Genomic DNA, 13,635 nt, shown 5'->3' on the forward strand with positions numbered 1-13,635 from the left:
CTCCTTGGGAAGGGCTGATGCCAGGAGGAGGGGGTGGGGCCCGTGACAAAGCCCCCACAGCACACCTGGAGGCAGACCTCCCCATCCCAAGCACCCCGCATCCCCGCTGGTACCCAACACCGCCCCAGCCCCCGGATGGGAGTCAGAGAGAAGGAGAAAGGAGGGGGAGAAGGAGAAAGGAGGATAAGGATGGCTGGAGGGCAGCCAGGGAAGCGGCTCTCCCAGCACCCGGAAGGGCAGGTTGGGAGTGGCCATCTGGGCAGGGGTAGGCCCAGGTAAACCCGGGAACGGGGGCGGGGGGCCCCCGGAGGAGGTGCTGCCGGTGCTTCAGGTAGCAGCCATCCTGCCTCCCGCTGGAGCCGCGTCTCCTCCTCGGGAGGAGGGCGGGAGGAGGTGGGCGGAGTGACGGGGAGGGCGGGAGGGAGGGACGGAGGAGGGGGAGGGGGAGCAGCCCAGCCGTGGGGGGTGGGGCGACAGTGACATCACCCCGGAGTCGGTTCTTAAGCAGCAGCCGGTCAGGGCGAGGAGAGGGACAGTCGGAGCGTGGTGGAGAGTCACTGAACCCACCGCGGCCCGGAGAGCGGCTGGAGCCGCCGCCGCCGGGAAGGAGGGGCGAGTGCGCCCGCGCCGCCGCCGCCGCCGCCGGAGCCTGAGCCGGAGCCGCCGGAGAAGGAGCCGCGGGCGAGCCAGACAGCCGTGCGGGCCCGGGCTGGGGCGGGGGGCGCGGGCCGCAAGCCCATGCTCCGGCCGCAGCTTGCGGACAGTGGGCGCCCGATGCCGCCCGTGCCCCGCTAGGCTGAGCCTCGGGCCGGGCGAGCCGCCGCCGCCGCCGCCGCCCGGATCGCGCGCGGGCACCAGCCTCCGGAGTCGCCACCGCCGCCCGAACCGCGGGCAGGAGCCTCGGGAGCCGCCGCCGCCGCCCGGCCGGCCCCGCCGCCGCCCGCGCGCCCCCGGGCCCCCGACACACATGAGATTCTTCAGGCTCACTTTCAAGTGCTTCGTGGACTGCTTCTGACCGCGCCGACCGTCCCCCCGCACCCCCCCCGCCGCCCGCCCGCCCGCCGCCCCGACTCCGGCCCGGCCGCCCCCGGCCGGCCCGCGCCTTCGGGGCCCCCAAGCCGCCGGTGCCCCCCGCCACCCGTCCCCCGGCCCGGCCGCGCCACCCGCCGGGACCATGGCGAAGAAGAACGCCGAGAACGGCATCTACAGCGTGTCCGGAGACGACAAGAAGGGTCCGCTGATCGCGCCCGTGCCCGACGGGGCCCCGGCCAAGGGCGATGGCCCCGCCGGCCTGGGGGCGCCTGGCGGCCGCCTCGCCGTACCTCCGCGTGAGACCTGGACCCGCCAGATGGACTTCATCATGTCGTGCGTGGGCTTCGCCGTGGGCCTGGGCAACGTGTGGCGCTTCCCCTACCTGTGCTACAAGAACGGCGGAGGTGAGCGCCCCCGCTCCTTCGCGCCACCAACCCTCCCCCGCCCGCCACCCGCCCCTTCGGGGCGCACGGGCGAAGTCCAGAGGGTGGGGAGGGCCCCTGAGGCAGTTGGGGGCCAGGGGCCGCCCCTCGCCGGCTGATGCCATTCGGTGGCCGAGCCTGGCAGCGTCCACCCCCTGGCGGGTCATGTGCCTGGCAGCGTGTGGGGGGAGGGGGCTGGCGCGCCTCTGGCCCAAGCTGTGGGGCTGCCCTCGTACTCCTTGCGTTCAGGGATTGGCCGCCGAGGTGGGAAGGCGAGGCCTGCCCCAGGGGGGGCTCCCAGAGGTGAGGAGCCCTGGCTGCCTCCACTGGCCAGGCACACAAGTGGCACATTGTGCGGGCCCCCCACGTGTGCACACACGAACACACACATACACAATGAGCCACTCTGTCCCTCCCCCTTCCATCTTTTTCCCTCCCCTCCCTTCCCCTCCCTTCCCTTCCTTTCCCTTCTCCTCTCTTCTCTGCCCCTCTCTTCCCAACCCTCCCCTCGCCACCCTCCCCTCTAGACTGGGCCTGGAACACTGGGTGCCTGAGCCAGGCATGGGAAGCCTGCGGCCTGGGCTGCCTGGCGCCGCCGCTGGACACACTGCATGCACACCCCATGCCTGCTCGCCCGCCCCGGCCCAGCTTAGCAACAGTGGTGGGCACGCATGTCCTGCGACTGCTAAGCAGCATCGGGCTTGGTGGGGAGCCACAGTGACCCTGTGATGGGTGGGAAACTGAGGCCTAGGAGAACGAAGGCCTTTGCCCAAGGTCACACACAGGAAGGATGCTGGAACGAAGAGTCAGGCAAGCTGCAGTGAAGCCCGGCTTCGGAAGAGTGGAGAGAGCTGGGCCAGGGCCAAGGCCAAGGCCAAGGGTAGGGGGCCTGTGCAGGAGGGAGTGCCCAGCGGCTCCTGGGGCCCAGCTCCCCGCGCCCCCACCCCTGGCCTGGAGTCTCTGACCCTGCCCTTCATGCTGCCTCCAGAGCCAGGTGGCCTCCCCCACGATGTCTCCCTCTGTCCTTGCTCACTGACATTTTCAGACACCCCTACACACACACACACACACCCTGGCAGAGGATTGCCACCCGCCCATTGTCTTCCCTGGACCTGCCCACTTGTAAGCCAGTGTGTGGGTACAGGGAAGGCAGAGCTCCCTGCCCTCACCCAAGTCAGGCAGGCCCCCAGGCTTGAGTGCCAGCCATGGCGCACACACACACAGGCACGAACATGCCCTCGCCGCCTTTCCTTCCTGTACCGCCTGGCAAACAGGGAACTGTGACACGAGGGATGGCTTATGTGTGCAAGCACATGCGTCCTCCGTAACCATTAGGTTGCCCTTGGTGACCACAGAGGCAGAAGCCTTATAGGCTTAGGGCACCCTCTCAGTCCAGGAAGCTATAACCCCCCCACCCCCAGGACTGTTCACCTGGGGCCTCTGAGTCAGTGGCCACCCGCTACACTGATTCACCAGTGGGAAGTTATGACGGGGCTGTGGTGGAGCCCGGAGCTGGGGCTTCCCCCTGGCTCCCAGGGCAGCTGGAAGCTGGACTGGCCGAAAGCCTGCACAGCCTGGTCACAGAGTTCGGTGTTAGCCCCTGGCCTGTGTGTCCTCCCTCAGGTGTGTTCCTTATTCCCTACATCCTGATCGCCCTGATTGGAGGAATCCCCATTTTCTTCTTGGAGATCTCGCTGGGCCAGTTCATGAAGGCCGGCAGCATCAATGTCTGGAACATCTGCCCCCTGTTCAAAGGTGAGCGGCCCTGGGCCAGCCCCTCTGCCCTCTCCCTCGGTGACTCTTTCCCTATCCCACCGCTGGAACAAGGCTGGCACCCACTTGAGAAATGGCATCCTGTCTGAGCACCAGACCTGGGGCCCATTGATGACCTCCCTAAGTTGAGGGAAAGCTGGACGCCATGCAGACCACTCTGTGACCTTGGGCAGGCTAAGGGGTGGATGGGAGCCACTGAAAGGTCAGGGTCTGAATGGAGGAACTAATCATGGCAAAGGCCACCTCATAGCCCCTTCTGTGCGTGGGTGGCAGTGTCCCCATCATCTCTCTAGGCCCTAGCAGGTAGGTTTCACTCTTGCTGTCTTTGAGGAAGCTGGGACACAGACAGGTGAAGTGACTAGCTGTGACTGCCTGCTGAGAGGAGAGGGTGTGCGAGCTAGTCACCCTCAAAATCCAGGTCTAGCAAAGCCCTCCCCCCACCCCCTGCAAGTTGCTCAGTACTGTAGGCCATGGCAGGCAGGGTGGGGGTGGGGGGGAAAGCAGGTGGAGACAGTGAGGCCCAAGAGAAGAGGCAGGTGTGTGAGGCTAGGAAATCAACAGGACTTAATGCGCAGATGGGGCAGGAGCAGAGGTCTGGGGAGAATGCAGGTGAGGCAAGGAGCAGGGCCTTTGGGGCCAGGGACAGACTGGGGAGCTAGCCCAGCATTGGGACTCTTACGCAAGGGAGTGTCCACGGGGCTCTGTCTGGAGCATGACAGAGAAGGGCGTAATGGGATGGAAGATGGGGAGGGGGTGGAGGGTGGACGCAGGGAGCAGGATGTCAGGATGTTAGTTGATGGTGGGAAGCCTGCACAGAAGCCGCCCTCCTCCTAGGCCTGGGCTACGCCTCAATGGTGATCGTCTTCTATTGCAACACCTACTACATCATGGTGCTGGCCTGGGGCTTTTACTACCTGGTGAAGTCCTTCACCACCACGCTGCCCTGGGCCACGTGTGGCCATACCTGGAACACTCCCGACTGTGTGGAGATCTTCCACCATGAAGACTGTGCCAATGCCAGCCTGGCCAACCTCACATGTGACCAGCTTGCTGACCGCCGGTCCCCCGTCATCGAGTTCTGGGAGTAAGTCAGGTGCCTCTGGACCAGGCCCAGCCCTCGCCTCTCTCTGGGCTCCACATGCCGATCTGCGTGGGTTGGGTGGGGCCAAGCCCCGGGGGGATTCCCAGCCTGCCCTTGGGGGCCCCCAGGCCAGTCCCTGCGGGAGCCGGGCCGGATGGACCTTGTTTTTCAGCACCATGTCTCACTCGGGGTGCTGTCACTCCGTGGTGCCTGACGGGAGGGGGAAGTACCGCTGTGTGTGCTGGGTAGCCACCCCCCACCCCTGACCAGGGGCCCCCGGCCTCCGGGCACACACCCTGCGTTGTCTTCACGTGACAGGCTTGGGTCCGGGCCCCACCCGGGTGCTCGGGAGGGACCAGCTGGACACAAGGGCTGCGGGAGCGGGAGCACCAGCCCCGGGACAGCTCCCAGCGGCTCTGCCCTCTGCTCACACGGCCCTCGTGGGCTCTGCCTCCCCAGGAACAAAGTCTTGCGGCTCTCCAGGGGACTGGAGGTGCCAGGTGCCCTCAACTGGGAGGTGACCCTGTGTCTGCTGGCCTGCTGGGTGCTGGTCTACTTCTGTGTCTGGAAGGGGGTCAAGTCCACAGGAAAGGTACAGCTGGAGGCGGGCAGGGCTGGGGGTGATGGCAGGGCTGGGGTGCGGCACTGCCTGGGGGGGGGAAGTGTCTCTGCCAGGAACCACTGTTGAAACAAGAGGTGACTGAGCCAGGGCCTAGGCCTGAGAAGGGGGCAGGTACTTCAGTCCAGGCCACGTGATCCCAACCCCACCCCAAATCCAGGTCTAGCAGCCTTCCCCCTTGAGGGGGAGAAGCCCAGGCAGCAGCTGTCCTTCCCCTGTGTCGGGCATCCCCGTCCCCTCCCTCCTTCCTCGTTCCTCTCCGTTCCTCACTCACCACCTGAGTCTCTCTGGATAGTCTGGGTGGACCTGCTGTAAGGCTCTCTTGCCTGCCTGTCTGGCCTAGGGTCGAGTCTAGACACATGCCTTCCCCAGAAGCTTGCTGTCAGTTCGGGAGACAAATGTGTGAACAGGCACATAATAAGACAGTGTGCCGAGGGCTGTGGGACATGGCCAGGTCCCTGGAGGGCTGGCTCGTTCCCCAGCAGGGTCTGAAGAGCAGCCGCTTCCCGAGCTGGCGGTCCGACTTGGATGGAAGGCAGAGCCTTTGCCGTCTGTCTCCCTCTTACCCGTCTCTGGCTGGCCCACTTCTAATCTCAGCTACCGAGGACCCTGCCTCTCTGCAGAGGAGGACCTGGACCTGCCTCCAGGCTGCTGTCCCACGCCCTGCCTGGGGAGGGCCCTGCCTCTCCCCTCCCTCTGCGGCCAACCTGCGCTTGCCATGGGGCTGCTCATGCCCAGCCAAGCACCTGGCTTCCTTTGGAAGGAGCCATGGCTCTGGGGAGTTAAGGGGGGGCTGCCGGCTGGCCTCATTCCTCACCTCTGAACACACTGTCCAGCGGTGGGGGACTGTGGCCTGCCCAGCTCAGGCCGGGGGGCCTCTGAGGGGGCAGTGGGTGCTGCCGGGCCCCTCTGAGCAGCATGGCCCCCCAGATCGTGTACTTCACCGCTACGTTCCCCTACGTGGTCCTCGTGGTGCTGCTGGTACGTGGAGTGCTGCTGCCTGGCGCCTTGGATGGCATCATCTACTATCTCAAGCCTGACTGGTCGAAGCTGGGGTCCCCTCAGGTGAGGTAGAGGGGGTGGGAGGGAGGCCAGGGGGCCAGCCCAACAGGGCCCCTCACACCTACTCTGCCTTGGCCCGTGTTTAGGTATGGATAGATGCCGGGACCCAGATTTTTTTCTCTTATGCCATTGGCCTAGGGGCCCTCACGGCCCTCGGCAGCTACAATCGATTCAACAACAACTGCTATAAGTAAGGCACTCTGCCCCGCTCCCCTCCCCTGCCTGCCCATGGGCAGCAAGCAGGCAGCCTAACCAGCTCCTGTGGTCCCGTGTATCCCCAGGGACGCCATCATCCTTGCACTCATCAACAGCGGGACCAGCTTCTTCGCTGGCTTCGTGGTCTTCTCCATCCTGGGTTTCATGGCTGCGGAGCAAGGCGTGCACATCTCCAAGGTGGCAGAGTCAGGTAAAGACCTCAGGCCCCAGCCTGGCCTCTGGAACAGAGGCTGTTGTCCTAACATACCTACTGTGTGCATGAACGCACATACAGATCTACATTCTGAGAAAATTTTAATAATTTTTTTAAACGTCGTCACATTGCTCTGGGCAGGCCTGGATGAGCAACTGCAAGGCACAGCTGTTCCAGTCAGCTTACTGGGCCTGGCCACCTGGAGCCTTGAGCTCCGGGCCATCCATCCCTGGGGGCCTCTGGGTATGGTCTCATATTTGCCAGTGTTGCAGAGGGAAAGGGAGGCATTTCCCGGGTCAAAGGTAACCAGAAGCCCAAACCAGATACCCCCCCCTCCTATGGGCGGTCTGCCGAGGGCCCCCAGGAGCCTTCTAGCCGCTGGGTGGCACACCCACAGAGGGCTCAAGCCACTCAGCAGTCCCTTGACATGAGGGGAAAGGCCCTTGGCCCTAGGGGGCCCTGGTGTCTGCAGTCTTGATATCATGGAGCAGGGGTGGGGGACAGGAAGTGGGCATAACCCACAGGTATCTACATCCTGCCTCTTTCCCTCTTAGGGCCTGGCCTGGCCTTCATCGCTTACCCCCGGGCCGTCACGCTGATGCCCGTGGCCCCGCTCTGGGCTGCCCTGTTCTTCTTCATGCTGCTGCTGCTGGGCCTTGACAGCCAGGTTTGCAGGGGGGACAGGACAGAGGGGGTTGGAGGGGGAGGGGCTGGCAGGTGGGCAAGGGCCGTGGCCTGAGCACCTGGCCACAGTTTGTAGGTGTGGAAGGCTTCATCACAGGCCTGCTGGACCTCCTCCCGCCCTCCTACTACTTCCGTTTCCAAAGGGAGATCTCCGTGGCCCTCTGCTGTGCTCTCTGCTTTGTCATTGACCTCTCCATGGTGACTGATGTGAGTGGGGCAGGGTAAGGGTTGCCTCTGTCCGCTGGCTGCCATCTGCCACCTGCCCTGACCTGGCTCTGTCCCCAGGGTGGGATGTACGTCTTCCAGCTGTTTGACTACTACTCGGCCAGTGGCACGACCCTGCTCTGGCAGGCCTTCTGGGAGTGCGTGGTGGTTGCCTGGGTATACGGTAGGTCTGGGCCGAGGGGCAGGAGGGGCTGTGGCATGGAGCAGGCATGGTGGGTCTACAGCTCTAGCTGTCCCACCTCACCTTCCCCCACCCCAGGAGCTGACCGCTTCATGGATGACGTGGCCTGCATGATCGGGTACCGGCCTTGCCCCTGGATGAAATGGTGCTGGTCCTTCTTCACCCCGCTGGTCTGCATGGTAAGGGCCAGGAAGGCTGGACTGGGTGGGGCAGGGTACCCCAGGCCCCACTGGCTAATTGCAGACTCTCTCCACAGGGCATCTTTATCTTCAACGCTGTGTACTCCGAGCCACTGGTCTACAACAACACCTATGTGTACCCGTGGTGGGGCGAGGCCATGGGCTGGGGCCTGGCGCTCTCCTCCATGCTGTGTGTGCCCCTCCACGTGCTGGGCCGCCTCCTCACGGCCAAGGGGACCATGTCTGAGGTCAGTTCCTCAACACCGCCCCTCCCTTCTGTTTGGGTCAAATCCTTACCCCCAGATTATCTGTGCCCCTGCCCCCGACCCCCAGGATGGGTCACTGTCCCAGAAGCCTCTGGGCCAGCTGGATGAGAGGGACACTGGCTAGCAGGGTCGTGGCAGGGGGAGGCGGCCTGTCCCTAGCTTCCGTTCTCGGCCACACAACCCTGTCTCCCGGGTGCAGGGAGTAGCGCCTGGTCAGTGTCCCGGGAGGAGCAGCCCTGGGCCCTGAGTTGGTGGCAGGTGGTGGTGGTGGAAAGAGGCCAAGGACAAGCAGGTGTCCCTCCCCAGGGGCTCACCATGTCCCTTTCTCCTGCAGCGCTGGCAGCACCTGACGCAGCCCATCTGGGGCCTCCACCACTTGGAGTACAGAGCTCAGGACTTGGAGGTCAGGGGCCTGACCACCCTGACCCCAGTGGCTGAGAGCAGCAAGGTGGTGGTGGTAGAGAGCGTCATGTGACAGGGCCGGCCCCCAGTGCCAGCTCTCCCTCTTGTAGCCATAGCAGCCCCTGCTTTAGCGCCTCCAACCCCTCCAGGGGGCTTGCCTTTCCCTGACACTTTTGGGGTCTGCCTGGGGGGGAGGGGAGGAAGCACTATGAGTGCTTGTGACTAAAATAACTTTTTCCATTTTTAATAATAAAATGCCAAAAATACCACAACCCACCAAAAATAGATGCCTCCCCCCACCAACCAAGCTGGTGCCCACGCTGCTTCCCAGGCCCTGCCGCCTGCCCTCCCCTTAGTGCCTGCTGCCTGTCCAACACACCCATGGGTGGCTCCTCACCCCAGAGGCAGCGGTGGCAGCTTAGGGAAAGAACAGGAAAGGGGAGGGAGGAGAGAGAGGGGCAGCGGAACCACAGTGAGTATTTCAACTGGGCTAGACCCCTCTCCCCACCCCTAATCTAGAAGCTTCGAGAGCCAGCCAGCAATGGGACCTTCTGGTTCCTGCGCCAATTGCCACCAATATCAATTGTGTGAGCTTGTGTATGAGTGTATGTGTGCGTGAGTATGTAGGGCACATATAGATCTCCATCTCTTAGCAAAGGGGAAAACCAGGTGTACACTGTGCCTGTGGGCAAATGAGGCTTGTATTTTGCACATTTTATAAACACTTGAGGAGAGAGATTTCTGCTTGTATATTTCTAAAGAGAAAACAGCCCCGAGGTCCCTCTCCTTGCCACTCCCTGTCCTTTCAGCCCCTCCTTAATTCCTCTGCCCCAGCCAAGGAGTATGAATTTATAGATCTAATTTTCATAGGCAAAACAAGAGCTTCAAGCTGTGCGAGTCTGTCGTGTGGGTATGCATGTGCGGTCCCCGGCCCCAGGCGGAGGTGGAAAAGTGCACAGCAGGGGCCTCGAGGGGTGTCCCCACCATGCTCCTCTGCCCACAAGTTGTGGGGGTGAGGAGGTGTGGTGTTCTGTCCCAGGAACGGGGCTGCTCACCTGGCATGCTCAACCTTACCACACCCTGCCCCCTGGGCTGGGCTGGGCAGACTGCAGGGATCTGAGGTGGGCACCAGCCAGGGAAGAGATCCAGGCTTGGCTCCCGCCTGCGAGCTTAAAGCTGATGCACTTTTCACGTCTCAAGTCTTCCACGTAGCAGCTTTACTTAACCCACGTCCGTGTCATATCTAATCCCGGGACAGCCGAGTGGACCCTAGAAAGACTTCCCCTATACCCTGACTTCAACTGGAGGGGAGGGACTAGGGGAGGGACTAGGCGAGGGCGGGGGGCCAGCGGGGACATTCTTACTGTGCTAAAAGCCACTGCAAACATAGCAATAAAAACATGTCATTTTCCAAAGCTGGCTCCTGTTCTGCTTGTCTGGACCATGGGGGTGGGACTGGAGGTACAGGGGAGGCCTCCCCACCTCGAGCTGTTTCCTTGGCAAAGTATTTGTTCTGGGGGTCTCGATACCCGACTGTTCCAGGAACTGGGACTAGAGCAGGAAAGGAAACTAGCAGAAAGCCTTTCCCCCGAGGAGCTGACACACTTGGGGAGAAAGGATAATAGTATGAGACAGAGGCACACACCAAGCACGGCAAGTGGGTGTGAGGTCACGGACAGTGGGTGGGAAGTCACGGGTGTAGATTTTCCAAAGGTTGCCCAAATGCCACACTGAACACATGACTCCCCAAGATGCAGGCGGCAAGGGGTAGGCGAGGTGGAGAGGTGAGGTTGCAGCAGAGGCCAGGAAAGGTGGCGATCACTGGACCAGGATACCAGCAGTGGAGGGGAGAAGTGTGGATCAGAGACCAGTTTGTAAGACAGGAAACAGGGCTTGTGGACCACCAGGATGCAGGGTTGAGAGGAGTCAAGAAGGCCTCAAGAAATTGAGAGTGAGCACTGTGAAGGGTGGCACTGCCAGGCCATGTGCCAGGGAGATGAGGTTTGAAGGGGATGGTGGTAGCATCTGACTAGAGACCTCTAGACAGCAAGCAGTTGGACAAGAAGGCTGAAGCTTTGGAAAGTCTGAACTGAAGAGAAAACTTAGGTTCTCAGCACATAAAGACAGCCCGGAAAGCCCTGAGCCTAGATGAGCTCAGCCAGGGCGGCAAGGAGTGGGTGCAGAGGGAGAGGCGGCCCGAGCACTGAGCCCTTGGGCCCTGGGACACTCAGAGGTGGCAGAGGAGAGGCTGGTCAGTGGGTGGGATGGACCCCAAGAGTACAGAGCTGATCCTGGAACATGTCTGAGGAACACCCCCGCCCCCGACATGGCTCAGTGGCTGAGCATTGCCTATGAATCAGGCAGTCAGGGGTTGATCCCCAGTGTGGGGTATACAGGAGGCAGCTGATCAATGGTTCTCTCTCATCACTGATGTTTCTCTTTCTCCCCCTTCCTCTCTGAAATCAACAAAAACATTTTTTAAAAAAAAAAAAGGGGGGGGGGGTGAGGGGCTGAGAAAGCTAGCTGGGTTTGATGACAAGCTCATGGAGACCTAGACGGAAGTTTGGGTTCGGGGTGTGCAAAAGCCCGGAGTGAGATTATGAAAGAAGGGCTGGAGCCCTAGCCAGTTTGGCTCGGTGGACAGAGCGTCGGCCCACAGACAGAAGAATCCTGGGTTCCATTCCGGTCAAGGGCACATACCTGGGTTACCAGCTCGATTCCCAGCCCTGGTCATGTGTCTCACTCATGTTGATGTTTCTGTCTCTCCCCCTCCCTTCCACTCTCTTTAAAAAAAATCAGTGGAGCCGAAGCTGGTTTGGCTCAGTGGTAGAGCGTCGGTCTGCGGACTGAAAGATCCCAGGTTCAATTCCGGTCAAGGGCATGTACATTGGTTGCGGGCACATTCCTGGTGGGGGGTGTGCAAGAGGCAGCTGGTCGATGTTTCTCTCTCATCGACGTTTCTAGCTCTCTCTCTCTCTCCCTTCCTCTCTGTAAAAAAAATCAATAAAATGTATTAAAAAAAAATCAGTGGAAAAATATCCTCGGGTAAGGATTAACAAAAAAAGAAAGAAGGGCTGGAAACAACCCAAGCGTCAATTGACAGGAATAGATGAACAAAATGTGGTCTGTTCATATAGTGGAATATTATTCAGCCTATAAAAGGAAAATCTGACACACTACAACATGGATGAACCTGAGGACATTATGCTGAATGGAAGGAGTCAGACACAAAAAAGGCAAACACTGTATGATTCCATTCTAGGCGGCCGCTAGAGGAGTTAGATTCAGAGACGGAAGAGTGGGCTGCTTGGTGCCAGCGGCTGGAGGAGGAGGATGGGGGTGAGTGCTTAATGGAGCAGTTTCAGTTTTGCAAGATGAAAAGTTCTGGGAATGGATGGCAGTGACACACAACGATGTCCTTGATGCCACTGAAGTGTAATCTTAATGATTAAAATTGAAGTTTTAGGTTACATATATTTTAACACAACTTAAAAGAAGGGTGGGAAAGAACTGGAGACAATGGCCCCATTCAGGTCCTTGTGGGCAGGGCCTCAAGCACCAGAGGGTTCAGCCTTACAGCCTTAGGTGAGAGCCGGGTGCTGTAGTCAGTGCCACAGGAGGGAGGGCAGGATAGGCATGGGCACTGGGGGGGTGGGGGGGGAGAGAATGTCAGGACAAGCACAGTCATCAGCAGAGGCAAGCCTGGGGTGAAAGTCAAGATTTATGAGGCTGGTGCTCACTCTGGATGCCAGCCTGGCCCCTCAGAGAAAAGTAACAGTTTGTTCCTCTCTGGGCTCTTTATATAGCAAGGCATTGTCCCCTCAGTAAGAAGGGGCTTTAGCCCCAACTGTACAGCCAGGGAGGGCTCTGGCCTGGGACGCTGCCATCAGCCATGCTCTGACGGTCACCAAGATCCTGGACGGGGGCAGGTCCTCAGGGCTTGGGAAGGCCTTTCTACAGTCTGTGCTGGCACACGGGGAGGCGCCTCCCCAACGGGCCAGCTCCTATGGAATGCCTGACAACCTGCTCTTCAGACCCAACCCCTGCCCCACCTTCTCTTAACGCCTCCCACGCTACAACCCCCAGCTCTCACCATGCCTGCAACTTCCAGAACTGTGTGCTGACAGCTCCCAAATCTCCAGCCTGGCTCCTGGGGTGATGAGGCTCCTCGCCCCAGGCCCTGCCCCCTGGCAATTCCTCCCCACCAGCCTGGTATCATCGCCCTCAGGCCCACTCCACTCCCGGTCCACCCCAGGCTCGAACCAACTCCTTACCTTCTCCACTCCCTAACAGGGGCCATGCCTTGGCTCAGATCTTTGTCACCTCTTGCCAAATGGCCTCTAAGCCACCTGCCACACCACCACCAAAGACTCAGAAAACATCGACGTCACAAAAAAAGAGAAACTGACAGAGGGTAGGCTTCTTGGCTAGGGCCAAGAGAGCTGCGGGCAGGCACCATTTACTCAGGAAGCTGCCCCCCTGAGGTAGAAACTTGCGACACAGAGACAGGCAATCTAAGTGAAAGGCAGGGAGGAAGTGATCAGCCAGGGGCCAGCCAGGCAGGGATGCTGGGGACAATTCTGCTCAGAGAGGAAGGCTGCTGGAGGAAAATAACTCAGGAGCAGCCACAGGGGCTGGATACCACAGCTGGAGTCTAGGTGGGTGCCTCGCTTTCCACCTCTAAGAGTCTGTCACCCCCAGCTAGGCAGTCTCCTCTGCTCTGCCCAGCCCAGCCCAGCCCAGCCCAGGGCCTGTTGCCAAGGGGGCTCAGAGGCCGCCTGGGGCTGACTAGGAAAGAACCCAAAGCCACACTGGTTGGACTCTGGCCTCTAGAAGTTTAAAGGGTGAGTTCAGAAAGACCATGGTCGTCAGGGAACACTTCCTGGAAAAGCGGGACAAGCCTTCAGCCTTGGCATAGCAACCAGAGGGTGTCACCTGTGGGCCCCTCCCTAGCAGGCACCACCCAGGGAGAAGTAGGAAGAAATAGACACTAGAAAAGGGAGCCATCGGGCCTGGTCGGGAAGGAGGAAGGGAGCACAAGACTGGTCATCAGCATCACCATCTTCAGGGAACCCCCCAATTCCAAAAGAATATACCCACCCCACCTGTCCTCCAGGTCCCCTGCCCAGTCCCCAGGCTGGCAGCCCTAGCCACCCCCAGCCTCAGGCTGACCCTAAGTACTAGGCCCTGCTCCACGGAGGCTACCTGCAGAAGCCAGCCTAAGGGGTTCTGAGGGGCAGCAGGCTGAAGGAGCAGGCTCTCCAAACTTGCACCCCTGCTATGTTCTCAGAGCTGCACCC

General features: G+C 60.9%; 1 protein-coding gene across 1 annotated transcript; it reads left to right on the top strand.

Annotated features, from left to right (window-relative positions):
- Positions 1 to 508: 508 nt before the first annotated feature.
- SLC6A8 (solute carrier family 6 member 8) lies at positions 509 to 9,750 on the top strand. The gene is made up of 13 exons (XM_036430011.2): positions 509 to 1,436; positions 3,078 to 3,209; positions 4,062 to 4,311; positions 4,768 to 4,900; positions 5,858 to 5,992; positions 6,076 to 6,179; positions 6,271 to 6,395; positions 6,953 to 7,065; positions 7,152 to 7,289; positions 7,368 to 7,470; positions 7,567 to 7,667; positions 7,745 to 7,915; positions 8,268 to 9,750. Exons 1-13 carry the CDS (start codon positions 1,175 to 1,177, stop codon positions 8,406 to 8,408), a joined length of 1,908 nt encoding a protein of 635 aa, XP_036285904.1. The 5' UTR covers positions 509 to 1,174; the 3' UTR covers positions 8,409 to 9,750.
- Positions 9,751 to 13,635: the final 3,885 nt, after the last annotated feature.

Source organism: Pipistrellus kuhlii, unplaced genomic scaffold (assembly GCF_014108245.1).
Source record: "Pipistrellus kuhlii isolate mPipKuh1 unplaced genomic scaffold, mPipKuh1.p scaffold_m20_p_100, whole genome shotgun sequence".
Taxonomy (NCBI): domain Eukaryota; kingdom Metazoa; phylum Chordata; class Mammalia; order Chiroptera; family Vespertilionidae; genus Pipistrellus; species Pipistrellus kuhlii.